We start from the raw sequence: 23,256 nt of genomic DNA, 5'->3' as shown, positions 1-23,256 counted from the left end.
AGCTGGGATTTTGACAGAGGTTGTGTAGAATTTGCATATCATTTTGTAGAGAATTGCCATTAAAACACATTAAGTGTTTTAATCTTAGAATATGAGATGTCTTTTCTTTTATTTAGGTCTTTTTAAATACATATCCAGCAATGTTTTATAGTTTCCACAGTATAAGCTTGCACTTTTTTTGTTAAATTTATTCCTAAGTATTTTATTCTTTTGGTGCTATTATACAGTCATGAGCTGCATATCGAGGTTTCAGTCAACGAGGGACCCCATATACACCAGTGATCCCATAAGATTTTACCATATAGCCTAAGTGTGTGGTAGGCAATACCCTCTAAGTTGTGTAAGTGCACTCTATGATGTTCCTACAATGTCAAAATCTCCTAATGACGCATTTCTCAGAATATGTCCCTGTTATTAAGGGATTATGACTGTGGTGGAATTGTTTTCTTAATTTCATTTTGGATTGTTTATTGCAATGGTATATTGTATATTTCCTGGTGAATTCTCAAACATTTTCTTCATATAAAATCATTTCATCTGCCAATAGATGTAGTTTTTTGTCTTCCTTTCCAAGGTGTATTTCTTTATTTTATGTCATTGTCATGTCTTGGTTTGAACCTCCAATAAGTTGTTGAATAGAAATGATGAGAGTGGACTTCCTCATCTTGCTCCTTATCTTAGAGAAAAAACATTTAGTGTTTCACCATCAAGTATGATGTCAGCTGTGGGTTGTTTGTAGATACCTTTTACCTATTTGTGGAAGTTTCCCTCTCTTCCTAGTTCACTGAGTATTTTCATCATGAAAGTTATTGGATTTTTTCAAATGATTTTTCTGCATTTATTGAGATGATCATGTGGTTTTTCTCCTTCATTTTATTGATAATTGTATATTATATTAATGATTTTTCAGTTCCTATAGCACTTTGCATCCTTTGATAAATTTCAGTTTTTCTTGGTTTAGAAGCCCTTTTGTATATTTCTGATTTTGGTTTGCTCGCATATTGTTTAGGACATTTGTATCTACATTCATAGGACATTTTGGTCTGCTGTGTTCTTTTCTTGTCATGTCTATGCGTGTTTTCAATATCAGGGCTTCACTGAATACGTTTGCAAGTGTTTCCTCCTTTTCCATTTTCTGGAGGATCTTTTTGAAGAATTGATATTAATTCTTGCTCAAATTCATCAGTGAAACCAACTTGGCCTGAGCTTTTCTTTGTAGGTAGTTTTTGATTAATGATTCATTCTTTTTTTATTGTCTTATTCAGATTTTCTCTTTCTTTTTGAGTTTATTTAATAGTTGATCTTGTCTGCACCTAGTAGTATTGGAGTTTCTTTTCTTTTAATTGAAGTATAGTTGATATACAATATCATATTAGTTTCAGGTGTACATTATAGTGATTTGATATTTATGTATATTATGCAATGATCACCATGAGAAGTCTATTTGTCATCTGTAATCATACAAAGTTAATACAATATTATTGACTATATTTCCTATCTGCTCGTTACATCCCCATGACTTATTTTATAACTGAAAGCTTGTACCTCTTAATCCACTTCATCTATTTTGCCTGCCCACCAGCCCCCGTGCTCTCTGGAAACCCCCAGTTTGTTTTTTGTATCTAAGAGCCTATTTCTGTTTTGTTTTGTTCATTCATTTTTTTTGCGTGTTTTAGATTCCATGTATTAGTGAGTCATATAGTAATTGTGTTTCTCTGATTTATTTCATGTAGAATAATACCCTTTTCCATCCATGTTGTTGCAAATGGCAAGATTTTATTCTTTTTTATGGCTGAATAATATTCATTATATATATAAATACATATCTCACATCTTTATCCATTCATCTATTGATAGACACTATGATTGCCTCCATATTTTGGCTATTGTAAATAATTCTGCAATGAACATAGGAGTGCGTGTATCTTTTCAAGTTAATGTTTTCCTCATTTCAGATGAATATCCAGAAGTGGAATTGCTGGATTGTATGGTACTTCAATTTTTAATTTTTAGGAACCTTCCTACTGTTTTCCATAGTTCTTGCACTAATTTACATTCCCAGCAACAGTGTACGAGGGTTCCCTGTTTTCCACAGCCTCACTGATACTTGTTACTTTTTATCTTTTTGATAGTAGCCATTTGTCTCAGTGTATGGTCATATTATCTTGTGGTTTTGATCCGATCTGTCTGATGATTAGTGATGTTGAGCATCTTTTCAAGTACCTTTGGTGGTCTGTATGTCTTCTTTGGAAAAATGTCTATTTAGTCTCTCTGCCAGTTTTTCACTTGGGTTTGTTGTTTTTTTTTTATCTTAAGTTGTATAAGTTCTTTATATATTTTGAATATTAGTTCCATATCAAATATATGATTTGCCAATATCTTCTCCCATTCAGTAGGTTGCCTTTTGGTTTTATTGATGGTTTCTTTCACTGTACAAAAGTTTTTTAGTTTGATATAGTTCCATTAATTATTTTTTTCTTTTATTGCTATGGTCTAAGAAAACAGGACTAAAAATTATTACTAAGACTGATGTCAAAGCATGTACTACCTAAGTTTTCTGCTAGGAGTTTTATGGTTTCAGGTCTTACATTCAAATTTTTAATTCATTTTGAATTTATTTTTGTATATGGAGTATGATAGTGGTCCAGTTTCATGCTTTTGCATGTAGCTGCCCAGTTTTCCAAACAGCATTTATTGAAACAACTGTCTGTTCTTCATTGTATATTCTGGCCTCCTCTTTCATAAATTAAATGACCATATATGAATGAGTTTATTTCTGGGCTCTTTATTTTGTTCCATTGGTCTATGTATCTGCTTTTGTGCTACTCCCATACTTTTTCGATTACTATAGCTATGTAATATTGTTTGGATCAGGCAACATGATACCTCCAGCTTTGTTCTTCCTTCTCAAGATTGCTTTGGCTATGTGAAGTCATTTGTGATTCCATACAAATTTTAGGATTCTTTGTAGTATTTCTGTGAAAATGCAATTGGCATTTGATAGGGATTTGTTTTGAAGAACTGGACATATTTGTGAGTGTGTACATATACATTTGGAGAGAATGAAAATTCAGGAACTCCTTAAGAGTATGGGCTCTATATTAATCTAAGCTACAATTGGGAACTTACATCCATTAGCAAAGGCTAAAATGAGAGTGAAAGCAACCAGATGAATCATTTAAAGAGCTATGAGGTAAATAGAATAAGCTAGTGAAACCAAAGTCTCTCTTAAATAGCTCAGTTGTATATTAGGAAGCATGTAGCAGCTGTTATATTTCTAAATCCACATACACTCCCCTGGGATAGGAATTAAACTGGATGAAGGCAACCATCTGACCATGTCTTTAGGTAAGGAGTGATGCTGAGGCTGGATACACAGTAAAAGCCAGGCAGCATTAGTGCTCTCATAATTGGAAAGGGAAGGGTGAATCATTTTACACAATTCTAACTATTTACTAGTTTCTTTTGCAAAAATTAAACTACAAAATCTACACCAACAGGAAGTTAAAATATTCTGAATATTTTCACAGTAATAGAGATATTGCGAATACACTGCTTAAGGCTATTGTGTCCATATTCAATGTTTGAAACACAATTAAGCTCAATCATTTTCTTTTGGTATAACTTTTGTATTGGAGTAACTAATGTCAATATACCCATAGAGTTTTTTATTTAACTTTTGCTTCTTCTTTGCTGTGGCATGACATATTTCTAACTCTTAAACAGGTAGTAAATGCATTGAAAACAAATTTTGATCTGAGAAGCTAAGTTATGAAAGTTTGTTTTGTCATAAGAGGGAGGGATTTTTACATCAAAACTACTTGCTGAAATTGACTGGGGGAGTCCCATCTGTGAGGCATCCCAGCTTTATGCCTGAGACACAACTACTCCCTTTTTTCCTTCTTTTCCATTTTTGCAAACTTCCAGCAACAAAACAGACATTTTGAGATGACAAATACAGCAGTTGCCACACAGGCCAGCAGGAACCCAGTCACATCCAAAGAGTGGTACTGGAACCAGTTGAGGTCGTGGGAGGCTGGCCGCAGGTGTTTGGCTCCTTTGTGGCGCATGACAAACTCGATCCAGAAGACTGCTCGATCTAGAGGCTTCATTGGTTGATCGTGTTGAATCCTTGATAATTTCATAGCATTTTCTTTGTATCTGAAGGAGAAACACAAAGACAGCAGCATTGAAAGGAAGTTAATTTGCTTAAGCATATCATTCCCATGAAAAGTCTTTGAAGTGCCATACCTAAGTCTCAAAATCAATCTCATAGCATTGCAGAAGAAGTATATTTTTATTTGAGTCTTCATTGACAGTTTGTATTTTAAATTGCAATATTCTGATGATGAATATTTTAAAAAGAGAAGATCAAGATAAGGTGGGAAAATTAAATCTTTTCTAGCAGGGGAAGTGATAGGAGTCATTCTAAGGGCTATAAGTCAGAAGACGAATGCAATTTTAGGATGATGCTCTTGAAGTTTCTAAAGAGGAATTGTGTCATTGAGCTGTGTTCCCACCTCAACACCTTTGCATTTGTGTCCCCTCTGTCCCTCTTCTCCAGCACTCTTCCCTGCAGCACCCCAGGGCTTGCTTCCTACTTCTGATGGAGGCGTTAGCTTCAGTGTCACATCTCAGACATTCTCCTCCTGGCCACCCTAATAGCAGCCCTAGGCATTACTTCTATATTTTTCTTTTTTTTCTATTTAATTTCTAGATTTCTAAATACATTTTGTAAAACATACCTTTAATTTAAGTAAAAAATTCAGAAGAAAAATGCACATATCCTAAGTGGAGAGCTCAAACTTTCACAATCAGCTAGAAAATCATCCTGAAGTGAATACTAAATGTACCTACCACCTACATATTGGTATTGGGTCCAACAAGCTACTAGAAACTCCCCATTTTCTTGGACTTTTTACTCACTGATCTCTTCTACAAATTAACTATCATTATTTTTTATAACACAGGTTGGTTTTTCTGGGTCGTATACTAGAATCAGATAGGAACATTCATTTTTTTTGTCCTTTCTGTAGCAGTTGTTGAATTTCACTACCGTATAGTATCTAATGTCTGACAATACCACAGATTATGTCTTCATGATTATCCATGGACATGTGGATTATTAATATTTTGGCCAGTTCTACTAATGCTGAGGTAAGTATTGTTTTAAATATGTTTTGGTTTACATATTTATACACTCCTTTTGGATAATTCCTAGAAGAGAATTGCTGAGAAGATGGTGCATGAATGATTATGATTTCTTTGTTGATTCTGAATTATTTAGAAATGTATGGCTTAATATTCAAAATTTAGTGATCTTTTTGGTTCTTTTTTTATTGCTGTTGATGATTTCAAAGTTAATTCTTGTCTGGCAAGACAATATCGTCTTTATAATTTGAAAAATTTCAAATACGAAGTCTTACTTTCACCCCAGCATGGATAGTCCATTACATTATTTATTCTATATGCTGTTGAAAAATGTGCTTTCTCCATCGTTATACATATATAAAATAGGTTACTTTTTCAACTTGCATTCTTCAAATCTTTTATGTACTTATTTATTTTGTTATCTTTTACTACATTATAGAAAAAAGTCTTTGGAAACGCCATATTATGTCTATAGTTTGGTGTATTTGTGTTTTGATTTTTTACTCTTTATTTATTGCAGTAACAGAGATTTGTAACATTTATAAATTCCAGGTGTACATCATTATATATTTTGATTTCTGTGTAGATTGCATCCTGTTCACCACCCAAAGACTAATTACCATCCATCACCACACACGCATGCCCAATCGCCCCTTTCCCCTCTGCCCGCTCTCCCCCACCCCGCCCAGTAACCACTCATCCTATCTCTGCTTCTGTGTGGTTGTTCATCATTATTTTATCTTCTTCTTATGAATGAGACCACACATTTTTTGGCTTTTTCCTCTGGACATATTTCACTTAGCATAATGCCCTCAAGGTCCATCCATGTTGTTACAAATGGCCAGATTTTATCATTTCTTATGGCTGATTAGTATTCCATTGTGTATATCTATGACATCTTTTTTATCCATTCATCCCTTTATGGGTACTTAGGTTGCTTCCAAGTCTTGGCTGTTGTGAATAATGCTGCAATGAACATAGGGGTTCATATACCTTTATGCATTTTTGTTTTCATCTTTGGGTAAATACCCAACTGTAGAATAGCTGGATCATATGGTAGATCTATTTTTAATGTTTTGAGGAATCTCCATACTGTTTCCCATAGTGGCTGTACCAGTTTGCACTCCCACCAGTAGAGTATGAGGGTTCCCTTCTCTCCACATCAGCTCCAACACTTATTGTTTCCTGTCTTTCTAATTATAGCCATTCTGATGGAAGTGAGATGATGTCTTATTCTGGTTTTGATTTGCATTTCCCTAGTAATTAGTGATGTTGACTGCCTTTTCATGTGTCCGTTGGCCATCTGTATATCTTCTTTGGGGAAATGTCTGTTGAGATCTTTTGCCCATTTTTTAATTGGGTCCTTAGTTTTTTTTGTTATTGAGATATGTGAGTTCTTTATATATTTTGGATATTAACCCTTTATCAGTTATATGGTTTGCAAACAGCTTCTCCCAGTTGTTAGGTTGCCTTATTGTTTTGTTGATAGTTTCCTTTGCTGCTGTGCAGAAGGTTTTTAACTATGGGAAGCCGTATGGAGTATCATCAGAAAATTAAGGATAGATCTACCATATGATCTAGCTATCCCACTGCTGGGTATTTGTCCAAAGAACTTGAAAACACAAAGACATAAAGATGCTTGCACTCCTATGTTCATTGCAGCATTATACACAATAGCCAAGACATGGAAGCAACCTAGGTGCCCATCAAGGGACGAATGGATAAAGAAGATGTGGTATTTATACACGATGGACTACTACTCAGCCATAAAAAATGACAAAATCCGGCCATTTGTCACCACATGGATGGACCTTGAGGGTATTATGCTGAGTGAAATAAGTCAGAGGGAGAAAGTCAAATGCCATATGATCTCACTCATAAGTAGAAGATAAAAACAATGACGAACAAACAGACAAAGCATTGGAGGTTGGATTGGTGGTTTCCATAGCAGAAGCAGGGAAGAGGGAGGGCAAAACGGGTGATTAGGCTCACATGTGAGGGGATGGACTATAATTAGTTTTTGGGTGGTGAGCATGATGTAATCTACACAGAATTCAAAATATATTATGACATACATCCAAAAATAAATTTAAAAAAAAAGGTTTTTAACTGGATGTAGTCCCATTTGTCTATGTTTTCTATTGTTCCCCTTGCCCAGTCACATACGCTACTTGAAAATATGCTGCTAAGACTGATGTCAGAGAGCATACTGCTTATCTTTTCTTCCAGAAGTTTAGTGGTTCCAGGTGTTACATTCAAGTCTTTAATCCTTTTTGAGTTAATTTTTGTGTATGGTATAAGATAGTGGTCTAGGTTCATTCTCTTCCATGTAGCTGTCCAGTTTTCCCAGGACCATTTATTGAGGAGACTTTCATTTCTCCATTGCATGTTCTTGGCTCCCTTGTTGAAAATTAGCTGTCTATGTATCTATGGGTTTATCTCTGGGCTCTCAATTCTGTTCCATTGATCTGTGTGTCTGATTTTGTGCCAGTACCATGCCGTTTTGGTTACTATAGCTTTGTAGTATATTTTAAAATCTGGAGTGTAATACCTCTAGCATTGCTCCTTTTTCTCGAGATTCCTTTGGCTATTTTGGGTCTTTTGTTCTTTCATATACATCTTAGGATTCTTTGTTCGATTTCTGTGAAAAATGTTGTTGGAACTTTGATAGGCATTGCGTTGAATCTGTAGATTGCTTTAGGAAATATGGATATTTTAACTATGATAATTCTTCTAATCCAAGAGTACAGAATATCTTTCCACTTCTTTGTGAGTCCCTCAATGTCTTTCAACAATGTTTTATAGTTTTCAGTGTACAAATCTTTCGCCTCTTTGGTTAAGATTATTCCTAGATATTTTATTCTATTTGTTGCAATTGTAAATGGGATTGTATTCTGAATTTCTCTTTCTGCTAATTACTTGCTAGTGTATAGAAATGCAACTGATTCTTGTTTGCTGTTTTTGTATCCTACAACTCGACCATATTCATGTATTATTTCTAAAAGTTGCTAGGTGCATTCTTTAGGGCTTTCTATATGTAAAATCATGTCATCTGAAAATAGTGACAGCTCAGTTCTTCCTTTCTGATTTGGATCCATTTTGTTTATTTTCCTTGCCTGATTTCTCTGCCTAAGACTTCCAATAGCATGTTAAATAAGATTGGTGAAAGTGGGCATCCTTGTTTGGTTCTTGTTCTTAGAGGGATAGCTTTCAGCTTTTCTCCATTGGGAATGATAGTAGTTGTGCATTTGTCATATGTGGCCTTAATTGTTTTGAGGTACTTTCCTTCTATACCCATTTTATTGAGAGGTTTTATCACAAATGGATGCTGCATCTTGATAAATACTTTCGCTGCCTCTATTGAGATGATTGTGTGATTTTTATTCCTCCTTATGTAATGTGGTGCACCATGTTGATTGATTTGTGGATGATGAAGCATCCCTGCACCCTGGAATAAATACCACTTGACCATGGTGTATAATCTTCTTAATGTATTCTTGGATTCAATTTCATAGCATTTTATTGAAGATGTTTGCATCGAGCTTCATCAGTGATATGGGCCTGTAATTTTCCTTTTTGTGTTGTCCTAGTCTGGTTTTGGTATCAGGATAACGTTGGCTTCATAGAATGAGTTAGGAAGCCTCCCCTCCTCTTCAACTTTTGGAAAGTTTGGGAAGGATAGGTATTAAGTCTTCTTTGAATATCTGGTAGAATTCTCCAGGGAGGCCGTCTGGTCCTGGACATTTATTTTTTGGGAGGTTTTTGGTTACTGTTTGATCTGCTTACTGGTGATTATCTATTCAAATTCTCTATTTCTTCTTGGCTCTGTTTTGGAAGGTTGTATGATTCCAAGAATTATCCATTAATTCTGGATTATGCAATTTGTTGGCATATAGCTGTTTGTAATATTCTCTCATAATCTTTTGTGTGTCTGAGGTGTCTGTTGTAATTTCTCCTCTTAATTTATGATTTTATTTATTTGAGCCCTCTCTGTATTTTTCTTGGTAATTCGAGCTAAAGGTTTGTCAATTTTCTTTATATTTTCAAACAAACAGCTCTTAGTTTCATTCATTTTTTCGATTATTTTTTAGTCCTTATTTCATTTATTTCTGCTTTGGTCTTTATTATCTCCATCCTTCTACTGATTTGAGTCTTTGTTTGTTCTTACTTTTCCAGTTCCTTTAGGTCTAGTGTTAGATTGTTTATTTCGGATTTTTCTTGTTTGTTGTGGTAGTCCTGTATTGCTATCAACTTCCCTCTTAGAATCACCTTTGCTGTATCCTATAGATTTTTGTATGTTGTAATTTCATCCTCGTTCGCCTCCAGGTATTTTTTGATTTCTCCTTTGTTTTCTTCATTGACCCAATCGTTGTTGAGTCACATCTTGTTTAATCTCCACATATTTGTGGTTTTTCTGATTTTCTTCCTGTAGTTGATCTCTGGTTTTATACCTTTGTCATCTGAAAAGATGTTGGGTATTATTTCAAGCTTCGTAAATTTATTGAGACTGTTTTGTGGCCTAATATGTAATCAATCCTCTAGAATGTTCATGTGCATTTGGAAGGAATATGTATTCTGTGGCTTTTGGATTTAATGTCCTATATATATCTACTCAGTCTATCTGGTCTAATCTGTCATTTAAGGCCAATATTTCTTTATTGATTTTCTGTTTGGGTGACCTATCCATTTGTGTCACTGGAGTGATAAAGTCCCCTAAGATTATTGTGTTGCTATTTCTCCTTTTATGTCTGTTAACAATTGCTTTATATATTTAGGTGCTCCTGGGTTGGATGTATAGATATTTACAAGTGTTATATGCTCTTCTTAGATTGTTCTCTTTATCATTATGTGGTGCCCTTCTTTGTCTCATTACAGTTTTTGTTTTAAAGTCTAGTTTGTCTGATGTAAGTATTGCTACCCCAGCTTTCTTTTCATTGTCTTTTTCTGGAGTATCTTTTTCCATCCCTTCACTTGAAGTTTATGAGTATCTTTAGGTTTGAAGTATGTCTCTTGTATGCAGCATACATATGAGTCTTGTTTTTTTATCCACTTGGCCACTCTATGCTTTTTGATTGCAGTATTTATTCCATTGACATTTAAAGTATCTATGGATAGGTATGTACTTATTGCCATTTTGTTACTTTTCTTCTGAGTGTTTTAGTAGATCTTCTTTGTTCCTCTCTTCTTCTCTTGACTCTTCCCTTGCGGTTTCATGGCTTTCTTTAGTATTATGGTTGAGTTACTTTCTCTTAATTATTTGTGTATTCATTATGGATTTCTGCTTTGTGATTACCATGAAGTTCATTTATAATAATCTACGTATATAGCAATCTATATTAAGTTGATGGTCTCTTCAGTTTGACCTCTTTCTAAAAGCTCTACTCCCTTACTTATCTCCTCCCACATTTTATGTTTTGGATATAGTATCTAACCTCTTATTTTACATATGTGTGTCCATTGCCCTCTTCTCATTGAAATAGGTAATTTTAGACCCTTAATCTTTTGACTTTCATATTATCTTCTTAGGGAGTTGATCTGCTACCTTTACTGTATATTTCCCTTTATCAGTGATTTTATTGCCTTTTTTCTTTTAATTTTCTCATTTATATTTGTGACTTTCTCTTTCCCACTTAAATAAGTCCCTTTATCCTTTCTTGTAAGACTTATTTCTTGGTGATAATCTCCTTTAATATTTACTCCTCTGTGAAAACCTTTCTCTCTCCTTCCATTCTGAATGATAACCTGGCCAGGTAGGGTATTCTTGACTGTAGGTTTCTCTTTTCAGGACTTTAAATACATCATGTCACTCCCTTCTAGCCTCTAAGATTTCTGCTGAGAAGTCAGCTGACAGCGTTAAGGGGTTTCCTTTGTATGTCACTTGTTGCCTGTCTCTTGTGACTTTTACAATTCCCTCTCTATATATAATTCTTGACATTTTAATTATAATGTGTGTTTGTGTGGGCCTCTTTTTGTTTTTCTTATTTGGTTCTCCCTGTTCTTCCTTTACTTGGATGTCTGATTCCTTCCTTAGGTTAGTTAAGTTTTCAGCTATTATTTCTTCAAATAGATTCTCTGTCCCTTTGTCTCTCTCTTCTCCTTCTGGGACACCTAAAATATGAATGTTACTGCACTTGATGTTGTCCCAGAGTTCCCTTAGGCTGTTCTAACTGTTTTTAGTTCTTTTATCTTTTATCTCTTCAGCTTGGTTGATTTTCTCTAGTCTTTCATCCAGCTCGCTGATCCATTCTTCTGTATCATCTACTGTGCTATTGAGATCCTCTAGTGAATTTTTCATTTCTAGTATTGTAGTCTTCATTTCTGATTGGTTCTATTTTACATTTTCCAGTCCTTTGCTGTTGATCTCACTATATGCATTCATTCTTCTCCCAAGATCAGTGAGCATCTTTATGACATTTTGTTTGAACTCTTTGTCAGGCAGATTGTTTATTTCTGTTTCATTTGGTTCTTTTCCTGGAGTTTTGTCCTCTTCCCTTGCTTGGAATCTATTCCTTTGCCGCCTTCTTTTGCCTCCTTCTCTGTGCTTTTAGCTATGTATTAGGTGGGTCACTTACGTCCCCAGATCTTGGAGATGACCCCATGCCAGAGATACCTTTGAACCTCCAGCAGTGTGCTTGCCTCTCATCACCAGTTCCAAATGTTCCAGGAGTGACCTCTGTGTGGGCTACATGTGTCCATCTGTTGTGGCAGTGTTGTTCTTGCTGCACATGCCCAGGGAGTCTAGATTGTACCTGTGACCATCTGGTTGGAGTGCTAAGCTGCATCTGGCTGCTATAGACCCTTCAGTAAGTTTATCATGTTTTGGGAGCCTCAGCACAGTTTGCTGAAAGTCTAATGGCATATTCCTGTTGCAATTTTTCTGTTAAGTGACTAGGCCCTCAGCATGTCTGGTTGTGAGGCTCGGGGTCTTACAATTGCTCTAGGCCTCCCACCTGCAAGGCTATCGTCAGTTCTCTTGGGATTGCAGCTTAGTGGGGCTGCCCACAGGCATGGGTGTGCCCAGTTGTTTCAGGCAGTGAAAGGTGAGGCAGATCATCTATCTGGCTTTTTCACAAGCACAGCTCTTCTGCTGCCAATAAGTCCCACAGCCCACAGGTCTGCACCCACTTTCATCACAGACCTGGCCCTTGGAAACTTCTCGAATCCCTGGAACTGACGCAGTAGCACCAGGGTAGAGGTCTCCACACACTTCACCATCACCCTACACTGGCTCTTCCCACATGCCCTGTACCACAGAGGCAGACCCACTCACCGGTCTGCAGAGGATCCAGGCACCCAGTCAATGCAGGTGGAAAAGTTGCCCAAAGGCTTGCTTTGGGTGGGGCCACTCCCTAGGGAGGGCTGCCAGCCCTGTCTGAGATGGATTAAACTTGCCCACTAAGTGGTGGGGCAGACCCTGGGCTAACAGGCCAGAGGAAGAACTCCAATGGCGTCTGCCAGCATCTGTGTCAGCACACCTGTACTAAGACACAATAATGGCTGCTACCAATTTCTCACTTCCTTGAGAGTACTCACATCTCACTGAGATGCACCCAGAGCCTATAAGCTGAGTGTCTTTTCACCAAAGGATTGTTCACCTTTTTTTCTTGTGATTTATGTTGCTTTCCCCAGTGGGTGAATTTGTGCATGGGCCCTTTAAGACTTGGCTTTTTTTCTGCTTATGTATGATAGCTTTCCTAGGGCTGTTCTTCCTTGAAGTTAATAGCCAGCAAAACCAGATATTATGAGACTTGTCTCAGTTGTGCTGAGTCTGAAGGATGCTTATAGTGGCAACACTCCCCTACTCAGGTCCTCTGTTCCTCCAAGGAAGGGTGCATAATGTATGATTGTTCCAGGCCAGCTTGCTGTGAAACTCCATGACTTGCAAAGGTGTTTTTTCTCTCCAGACAGGAATTTCTGCTTCTTCTGCCTTAATCAGTACTTTCCTTGGTTGCAGCCATTATTTTTACCCAGTTTTCAGTTCTCGCTTGTGGGTAATTGTTCCAAAATAGTTATAACTTGTTTGTGTTTGTGGGAGGGAGTTGAGTTCAGAGTCTGCCTATGCCACCATCTTGATACTCTCCCGATCTGTTTTATCTTTTTGTCTACTTTTACTTTGTTTATTTGGAGGATTTATTAGTAGGTGTTTCTAATTAATCATTTGTACTGTTTTGAAGGATTAACCTATTTAACATTATGAAGTGTTTATTTTTATTTTAGCAGCGTTTCTGTTCTACTGTTTCTGATATTAGTATAGCTTTACATCCTTCCATAGTTATTGTTGAAAAATATCTTTTATTACCTTTGTGCTTACAATTTTCTTGTACTCTTCTATTTTAGCATGTCTTGTAAATATGATATGAAGTCAGTTTTTAAAGTCCATTCTCACAATCTTTGTCTTTAAATGATTTAGTCTGTTTAGATTTACTGTAAGTACTGATAACTTTATATATGTTTACACAAAAGCACATATAGCAATATTCCTGATAGCCAAATGAGAAACAACGAAAATAGCCATGAACTGATGAGTTGGCAAATAAAATGTGCTATGTCCTTATCATAGAATATTAGTCAGCAGTACAAAGCTATTACACGGGAGAAAGTCAAAAACATTATCCTATGTGAAAGAAGCCAGTTGCAAAAGACCATATAGTATATGATTCCATGTAAATGGAATGTCCAGAAGGTCTAATCTATAGAGACAGAAAGTTGATTAATGGTTGCTTGGGCAGGGGGGAATAAGAAGTGACTTCTAATGCATGTCACATTTCCTTTAGTGGTGATGAAAATGTCCTAAATGGATATCATTATGATGGTTTCATAACTCTGTAAACACACTACATATATTTGAATTTTATAGTTTTAATGGTGAATTTAAGTATGTAATTGTATCTTATTATAAAATCTGCTAAAATAATAATAATAAAATCCATTTTTGATATAAATAGATTTATAATTTCAGAAATGTTAACTACTGAATTGAAGCAATTTAGGATATTGCTTGTTCATCATTCTTATCTTCTTGGATATCATATTTTAAGCAGTGTGTCCTTCTTACAATTACCTATGCAACGTTAGACTGTTTGAGGAGAAAATTGTTGTCCCAGTTGGTTACCTATTAAATCTATGGGGTTAAGACACAACTTTGAAATAAATGTCTGGGTGAAAATAAAAGTAGCTTTAAGATTGATTAAATCATTAATAATTTTATAATTAGCCTCTTAAAAAGGGGTGAAACTCATACTCATCATTGGCAAAAAGATCTATCTGTAAATAGTACTTATTAAAAAATAGTGATACTTACGATGGGTCATTAATGACTGTCTTCAATGCATTGAGCAAATCTGTACTTGACATTGTAGTGAAGTCCAGTCTAACAGCTGCTCCCTTGGTCTTCATGTGAACAACATTATCAGGTTGATCCGCAAATAAAGGAATGCCCACCATAGGGATCCCATGGTAGATCGCCTCATAGATGCCATTGGCTCCACCATGAGTTATAAAGGCTTTGGTTTTTGGATGACCTAGGATAGGGTGAATTTCAGCAAACCGTTATGTATAAGTCTTAGAATATAATGAGAGTAGGGCAATATAAGACATTGAAAGAGGCACTTTATTCTAGATAACACATTATTACATACATGAAACTATATTAAAATGTCTTTCAGAGCTCAGAGGAAGCTGAATCTAAAGTTGCTGTAGAGATAATTGAAGGCTACAGATTAGTGTATGCCTTAAGACATGAAAAGTGAATACATGATGGCCAGGTGGACAAAATTGAAACAGAACATGCTGGATAAAAAAAGAATGGGTTGGAAAAAAAGGGGGGGAGTGGATATGTTAGAATGTATTCCCTTAATGAAATAATGAAGTCAGTGAGTCTGATAAGTAGCGTGTCAAGGCAGCAGGAAGTTGATGGTGGTGGTGCAGGAATCAGAGGAAGGAAAGGTTACAGTTATCCTTTCCACCTACGACTGGGAAATAAATATGAGACAGTTAATTTTTAATTTTGAGCTTTCCAATAATAAATGTTTAATAAACTCGTCTCTTGCTGAACTATTGTTATCTGATTGGAGTTACTCTCATTACAGTTTTTGCTTTCCAGAATCTTACCGAGAAGGTCACTCTGGGGGATCCACTCATAGAGCCGAGTATTTGCCCCTAAGGTATCTGGTTTCTTGCCAACAAATCTCCATATAACCTGTTAGAATAAAGAAAATGCCTTATTCCATGAGTCAAACTTCAAAGTACAGCACGTTAGAATCTAAATAGATTAGGAGGCCTCTAGTTAAATCTATTCATCATGACAGATGAAGAAATGAGGGAAGAGATGCTAAGTAATGAGAACCAATAAATCACGGATACAATAGGAATTCTCATGTCTCATGTACTTATTTTATATTCAATCAAATGTGATTGCATCATGATGTTTCACACTTGGACTAGACAAATCAGATTTTTAATGACGAATTCAAGCACATAAATTTTTTTTAGGCGGTTCTTTTAATTCTAGTACAAAAAAAGGGCAAATTATGAATGATCTACTAATTTAACTATTATATTAGCTCTCAGCTGCCAAATTTAATATTAGCTGTCTTATTACTTTTTGAGTGTTGGGAGAAGCGATTTACTTATATTCACTTGTCCTATAAGTTATATCATTAGAGTTTCACATTTTGATTTACCTAATGGGAAACGTGTGCATTCAGCTATTTGTGAGAAAAATAATTCTGATTATTAACTATTTATTTTTAATAACAAATAATTTATACTTGCTAAGTACGTTAAAGTTTACTAATTGTTAATCCCACTACTTCCAAGAAAAATTTCAAGTAGTAATTTTTTACATGAATCCAGAGTATTATCACTATTGCTAGGTTTGAAAAGTCTTTAAATGTTGAAAAGAAGAGCCTTTTAGTACTTCATATATAACAGTATAGCTGTTGAAAAAAATTGAATATCACGATGGTGCTAAATTTTGCTCAATTGACTGTTAACACTTTCAGGAAGCACTCCAACCATGAGAGTATTGACAAATATGGTTTCTTATAGCCAAGCCATTTCCAAGCCCAGTACCAAAATTACTTACAGATTTTGGAATTCCTCAGCACCCCTCACAAGCCGGATTTTAAATTACTAGTGGTTAACATCTATTTGCTATGTGAGTCTTAAAGCAACTTCAGTTCTCATCAAATTAGCATAGATGATAAGCAGAAAGCTGTATCAGTTAGGAAACTAAAAAGTAGTTCACAAATATACAGAGACTCCAGGTATATTCTATATATTAGAAATAATTTACTGCCATATTTTACGGAGAAGTAAACATTTGAAACTTTCTTATGCTAGCCTGGCTTCTAATTGACTCCTTTTTAGATTCCCTTCTCCTTCTTCAGCTGAGAGGAGTTATTATTCAAATGGGTTAGAAGCAGAGTCCTTGCAGATCCATATTTTGTAAAACACAGGACCACCTTAAGGGCTGACCCACCTCCACAATTTCTTTTCTTTCCCTGTTCCAATTTTAGCAGGGACCTGATGCATGAGGACAGGTTTTTCTCTTGTTTTCCAGTTGTTTTTTCTCTCTCTGTAAATGATTGTGGCTAGATAGGAACCTGGATGCAGCTTGGTGAGCCTCGGCCATCCTTTCTTTGTATATCTCCCTGAACAGCACATTGAATAGGTCTTTTCTGAAATTGAAGGGAAGTAAATGAGGCCTGGATTACCTGGCAAGCCTACATTTAAGGATACCTTTCAGACTGTTATCATTTCTTGTTTAATGTTACTGTTAAAATGTACCTCCTTTTTTTCTTTCTTTCTTTCTTTTTTTGCTGAGGAAGATTAACTCTGAGCTAACATCTGTGCCAATCTTCATCTATTTTGTATGTGGGTCACCACCACAGCATGGCTGATGAGTGGTGTATGCCTATGCCCGGGATCTAAATCTGTAGACCCAGGCTACTGAGGCTGGTCACTCTGAACTTAACCATTACACCATGGAGCCAGCCCCTGACTCCTGTCTGAGAACATCTTTAGCATGTACAGTGCCCTCAGGAATCCTTTAAGGAAAAGGAGCAAATGACAGAGCAGAATTTGATGATATGTGTACCTGCCCACAATATCATTATAATACCCAAACTTCATGCTGCATCTGTTAAATATATTTAATCTGATCCAAATGTTAATGCCAAAATTATTGTCAATAAAAACACCCTCTGCACTGTTCACACCTGCCATGTATACTTTTGCTTTTACACTCATTTTTGAGATAAATTGGATCTATCATAATGCTGTGTAGTTTACCTTTCCTGTAGGAAATTTCTGTAATCACACCCTTTTCAAAATATGACAGATAAAATAAATAGCTGTCCAGTATAAGGTACTTCATCTAACCTTTTGTGGAATCTGGGCAAGGGCTGATGCAATCACATTGGCTCTTTCTTCTGTCATGTTGCTGATTATTGACCCCAGACTAAGTACCACAATACCATTGTCTCCAGAGCTCTGGGCAAACTCTTCCACTTCCTGTGAAGAAATAACTTATTCCATCACAAAAGAACATCACCATAGCAAACAGTAGTGAAAGGATTGCTGCAAACAAATATGGAGAGAAAATCATCTACTATCAGGAATTACTAGTGCAGTCCCTGATTATTTTTAATTGTGGTAAAACATATGTCACATAAAATTTACCATCTTTACAATTCCTATGTGTATAGTTCAGTAGTATGTACCTTCTCATTGTTGTACAACCAATCTTCAGAACTTTTCACCTTTCAAATTGAAACTGTACACATTATACAATAATTCCGTGGCAACTGTCATTCTACTTTCTGCTTCTATGAATCTGACTAGTCTAGATAATTTATATAAGTGAATCATATGGTATCTGTCATTTTGTGAATGTCCCGTATCACTTAGAATAATGCCATTAAGGTTCACTCATGTTGTAGTGTGTGTTAGAATTTCCTTCAATTTTAAGGCTGAGTAATATTCCATTGTGTGTAAATTCCACATTTTGTTTATTAATTCATCTATTGATGGACACTTGGGTTGCTTCTGCATTTTGACTCTTGTGAATAGTGCTGCTATGCAGATGGCTGTGTATATATCTCAGTGAGATCCTAATGTCAATTGCATTTGATAAATACCCAGAAGTGGAACTGATGGACCTTATGGTAATTGTATTTTTAATTTTTTGAGGAACCTCCATTCTGTTTTCCTCAGTGACTGTGTATAACAGATGTAATCCCTCAGTTCCTTTGGAATGATACAATTGATATGAGATTAATTTCCTTTATTACGTGTATTTGTACAAATTTATGTGTAAGAAAGAAGTGAAATAGCCAATATACAGCAGTGCAGACAATATTATGCCTAGTCTCTTCATTTACACTGTCATTAATTACTAATATAGACTCTTCGAAGGAGGCCATACAGCGACATCTTGACTCCCCTTTGATTCTTCATTGTTATAGTTCTACTAAATCATTTGTGTTTATACCACACGGGTTTTCTGGAGAATTATTTTAGTTTAATCATTAGTATTTACTTCCTCTGACTATGAGCACTATGAAAATCTTCTATGATTGTGATGACTTTATATCTTTTTCCTCTCAGCTCTATAATAATTCACCTAAACTTCGTGGGTATTTCCCGAGTTCCCCCTAAATCACTCTGTAAAGGCTGGAGAATTGCTGATGAGTAATCTCAGACTCATCAGAAAAATCAGTCTGATATTACTGTTTGGATTTTCCATGAAATAGCCCTAAGATTCCTATTTATAATCCAGAAATATTCATGTATATTACTTATTTGAGTGACCGTATTTCTGGTTTGTTTATGTATGACACCTTTGGCCCTGAAATAATATTGTAAACAGGATGTCCTAGTAGAATGTGCTATGTGTAACTGGCTGGGAGGGGCCCTCATTATCACCTCCCAGAGTTCTCCAGGGAGCAGTTGTCCCACAGTGGGAGAGGTACAGCAGGCTTTCTGCAGCAGAGAGCTGATAACCCTCTTGCCGGGAATTGTTTCAGAATTATTCTGACTTGTATTCCCACATTCTTGCCAATTTAGAATCAATTTATTACTCTCAGTCCTGGAATAATTCCTTATGGCTCAGTATACTCTCATTCCAAGAAAAACAAATGTAGAAGAGCCAAAAATTTCCCGTATATGTTGTCAAAACTTCATACTCATCCTTTTTTTTGGTTCAGTCCTTGTGTTTTAAATTCATTATTAGTTCTTTTCTCTCCAGAAATTAATGAAGTAACCTTTCCAATACAAACAGTATACTTTCGGATTCTAATCATTGTTCTATGATGCCCACTGGATATTCTTTAGCATTGTGGTCTTTCCTTGTTATAATACTTTACAGAGTTTTTATTACATACTTATATTCTAGTTTCCAAGTAGAATGTATGGTATGTATGGGGGAAGATTGTGTCTCTGCTGCTTCTTTGCATACCAGCAGATAGCTCTGGAACGTGCTAATCACTTTAAGAACATTCTTTGAGGGCCAGACCTGGTGGCCTAGTGGTTAAGTTCGGCACACTCCACTTTGGTGGCCTGGTCTTGGTTCCCGGGTGCAGACCTACACAACTTGTCTGTGAGTGGCCATGCTGTGGCAGCAAATGACACGCAAACAGAGGATGCTGAGCAGCAGATGTTAGCTAGGGCAAATCGTCGTGGACCAGAAAAAAAAAAAAAAACAAGAATATTTTTGAAAGAGTGACTGATACTTTTTAATGTGGTGAGTAATGAGGCCTTAATTTGACTGACCCTATTCCCAAAGTCTTTCAGGTATTACTTTATTCTGCAATGATGATGAAATTCGGTGTCTTGTAATGGTATTGAAATATATGAGTTTCTAATTGGTAGGTCACTTTACACAGCTTCCCATATCTTTCACTGTAGTCACACATTCTACATAAAGAACACAGAATCAATTCAAATGAAAATGGAAAGTAAACCAACCACACAGACAGGAATAGGTCACCTTAGGCAGGGGTTTGGCAGGTTTGCAGTGATATCCTCCAATAAATTGAAAATGTGGTAAGAATGGGCGAGGAAATTCAAAATCCCAATAGTTTCGAACAAGCCACACATCAGCTTTCCTCATTAACTCAAGTAATGTAGTAGGTCTTGCTGAAGGAAAAAAAGCAAATGAAAGGGGCTGGCCCCGTGGCCGAGTGGTTAAGTTCGCGTGCTCCGCTGCAGGCGGCCCAGTGTTTCGTAAGTTCGAATCCTGGGCGTGGACATGGCACTGCTCATCAGACCACGCTGAGGCAGCGTCCCACATGCCACAACTAGAAGAACCCACAACGAAGAATACACAACTATGTACCGGGGGGGCTTTGGGGAGAAAAAGGAAAAAATAAAATCTTTAAAAAAAAAAAAAAAGCAAATGAAAGGAAATGAGAGTTTTCTAAAGTGAATATACCCGGTCATTTTCTGAAAAGAGCTTAAAATGATATAGCCAAAGATGTTGAAACGTGTCTGTGGTTTCGCAATACAATTATGCATGTGTATATATATATATAATATACATGTTTTATATATGTTTTATATATATATATATATGACAAAGCATGACACTTTCATCTCTAAGATCACATCAGTGCATTCCCAATCATAAACAATTATTAAACCTAAGCCACTAAAAAATTAAACTTGCGTTTGCTTTTCTGTAAAGCTGCAAAAGTAATTGATGCAAATGTAAACAATGATTTCAACTGCTCCATCAATTCTCCCTACCATACCCATGGACACTTGTTTCCCTGAAGCACTCCATCTAGTTTCACAATTTAGCAAGATATTCCCTTGATCCTAGATTTCCCCAGTAAACTAAGGCTTTGAAAGTATGGCCACACTGGTACTTGGTTCACGTAAGGAGCTTAATAAATTTTGCATATCAAATAAATGTCTTTGCAAAAAATAGCTGGAAAGTTTTCATAAAGTATGGAAATAGGTGTGCTCACCCTTAATTGTGGCTCATTTTATCTGTAAAGTAGAGACATTGTTTTTAGAAAGTATGGCTTGTAACTTGTATGTCTACCTTTTGACAAAATTTTAGGCCTTTAAAACATGTTTTATAAGTACTCAGTGAAGGAATGTGTAATCATTAAAAATTTTAATTATGTGTTCACGTGTTTGCGATAGAGCAATTGTGAAGGACTCCTTCAGGTAATACTCCTTCAGGTGATACGGCAAAATAGTTTATTTTTTAAATGAAACAAAACTAAATAAGGGGAAACAATTACCTCACGGCGCCATACACTGTTGTGCTAGAAATATGTTACTCATCAATCTTATGTCTTTTTTGATCAAGATATTTAGTGAAATTTCTAATTATTTTTATTGAAGATGAAATAAATTATAGTAAAATTGATGTGTAGGATGATTAGGCAGAGCACAGAGTATTTTTAGGGCAGTGAAACTACACTTATGATATTTTAATGGTGGACATGTGACGTTATAATTTTGTCCAAACTCAAAGAACGTACAACACTAAAATAGAACCCTAATATAAAATATGGGCTTTAGATGATAATGGTGTGTCAATATCATTTCGTCAACTGTAACACATCTATTTCGCTTGTGGGGAATGTTGATAATAGGGGATGCATGCATGTGAGGGGGCAAGGCGTAAGGAAAATCTCTACTCAATATTGCTGAGGACCTAAAACTCTTCTATGAAATAAAGCCTATTACAAACAAACAAATAAACAAGAAAGGATATGTGAGTGCTTAACAAACTCCTGAATGGTTTAACTTTTAATTTATGATTTCCTGGAGGGTCTTGTAGTAGTAATGGACCACAGCATTCTAACTAACCCTATAATTTAAGTGTTTCCATAATATTTGTGATTTTGGGAGATAATTTTGTATTTTTCTTTCAACATTTCACTTATAAAAGACAAATTCCTCTGACTTTATACAAACTCACCTTCCAAGGCACTCGGAAAATAGGACTTCAAACCATCACCCAAACACATGACTTACTTAGCACTTCACTGTAAAACTGATCCCACTGCTTCTCATTAAATGTTTGGAGCCAAAAGTCAAAATAAAGCACATATAACATATTTTTTACCCTCTCCATGAATGTCATCTGATCACTTAATTCTGACATAACAGCAGGTACATAAGACGGTGGGAATGGAAGTCCTCCACTATACTTTTCAACTTTATGGCCTGGAACGAAGCGGAGACTGTACACGAAAGGTATTTTCAGTAGCTCAGCAAACAGCTCACCACACGGTCCAACAGCATCTGCGAGAATGAGATCAAACTTTGATTCTTGTAATTTTCTTATAAGTTTCTTGTTCAAAACTGCATCTTTACAGAGCTTTTGAAAATAATCAGAAAATTCCTGAAGGACTTCTTGCAGTCGTGAAAACTGTGTCCAAAACGGTTCTTTTATCAGATATGTCCAATCGTTGGTTATTTTTCTGACAATATCCTCAAATTCTTGTCTTGTTGAAGATGCAGGATAAATCTCAAATTTAATAGCAGATGATTTGTTGGGATCAACAAGAATGGAAGTTGAAGATGTCAGAACACTCACTTCATGACCTCTCTGGACAAGTTCATCCAGGATTTTCTTCATATTGATCCAATGGCTGTATTCTGTGGGCCACACCAGCACCTTTCTGGCACTCCCAGGGCTAACGTTACAACTCAGCTGTAGCAGCAGCAGAAGTGAAATCCATTTCAGAGACATGTTGGTGGAATGCAATGCTTCCTTTCAAATTGCTGATCCCTTGTACCATTGCTCAGGCTTATATTCAAGGAGAAATCAATCAGGAAGTTAAAATGTAACTCCTACAGCTCAAAGTATATGGATGACCTGGACAGTCAGAGCATTTGGATAGCAAGTAGAAAAGCAAAAACTAGATGACTTTGTTTGTATACATGTGTTTAATATCTGTTTTAATTTAAAAGTACTGTTGTCTGCTAAGCGGTGATACCCTTGTATGTGTAAGTCAGCTATATTTGGAAGATTGTCAAGAACAAGTTTCAAATGAGATGAAATTGTGTCTGCAGTCTTGTTGAACCTTAAAGTATACAGTTCAATAGTTCATAGTATATTCACACAATTGTGCATGC

At 36.0% G+C, this 23,256-nt stretch overlaps 1 protein-coding gene across 3 annotated transcripts; it reads right to left on the bottom strand.

Annotated features, from left to right (window-relative positions):
* Positions 1–1,768: 1,768 nt before the first annotated feature.
* Positions 1,769–22,893, bottom strand: LOC106843230 (UDP-glucuronosyltransferase 2B31-like). 3 transcript variants are annotated; one of them, XM_070505729.1, is made up of 7 exons: positions 22,715–22,831; positions 22,150–22,419; positions 20,144–20,292; positions 17,536–17,667; positions 15,262–15,349; positions 14,453–14,672; positions 1,769–4,161 (listed from the first exon to the last, which is right to left on the bottom strand). In XM_070505729.1, the coding sequence occupies exons 2-7, from the start codon at positions 22,277–22,279 to the stop codon at positions 3,885–3,887; spliced, it is 996 nt and encodes a 331-aa protein (XP_070361830.1). In that variant the 5' UTR covers positions 22,280–22,419; positions 22,715–22,831; the 3' UTR covers positions 1,769–3,884. The 3 variants fall into 3 exon arrangements, with proteins under 3 accessions (XP_070361830.1, XP_014715669.2, XP_070361829.1); XM_014860183.3 differs by having other exon boundaries at positions 22,150–22,893; XM_070505728.1 differs by lacking the exon at positions 20,144–20,292 and having other exon boundaries at positions 22,241–22,893.
* Positions 22,894–23,256: the final 363 nt, after the last annotated feature.

The sequence above is a fragment of the Equus asinus genome, chromosome 3 (genome assembly GCF_041296235.1).
Source record: "Equus asinus isolate D_3611 breed Donkey chromosome 3, EquAss-T2T_v2, whole genome shotgun sequence".
NCBI lineage: Eukaryota > Metazoa > Chordata > Mammalia > Perissodactyla > Equidae > Equus > Equus asinus.
Note: the sequence above shows the minus strand (reverse complement) of the source record. Positions and strands in the feature narration are given on the sequence as shown.

Coding starts and splice junctions, on each gene's coding strand:
- LOC106843230 (XM_014860183.3), bottom strand. CDS start 22,870: ATGTCTCTGAAATGGATTTCACTTCTGCTGCTGCTACAGCTGAGTTGT. Junction 17,668..20,143: donor CTGCCAAACCCCTGCCTAAG/GTGACCTATTCC, acceptor ATTTCTTCACAG/GAAGTGGAAGAGTTTGCCCA. Junction 14,673..15,261: donor CCCCCAGAGTGACCTTCTCG/GTAAGATTCTGG, acceptor ACCCTATCCTAG/GTCATCCAAAAACCAAAGCC.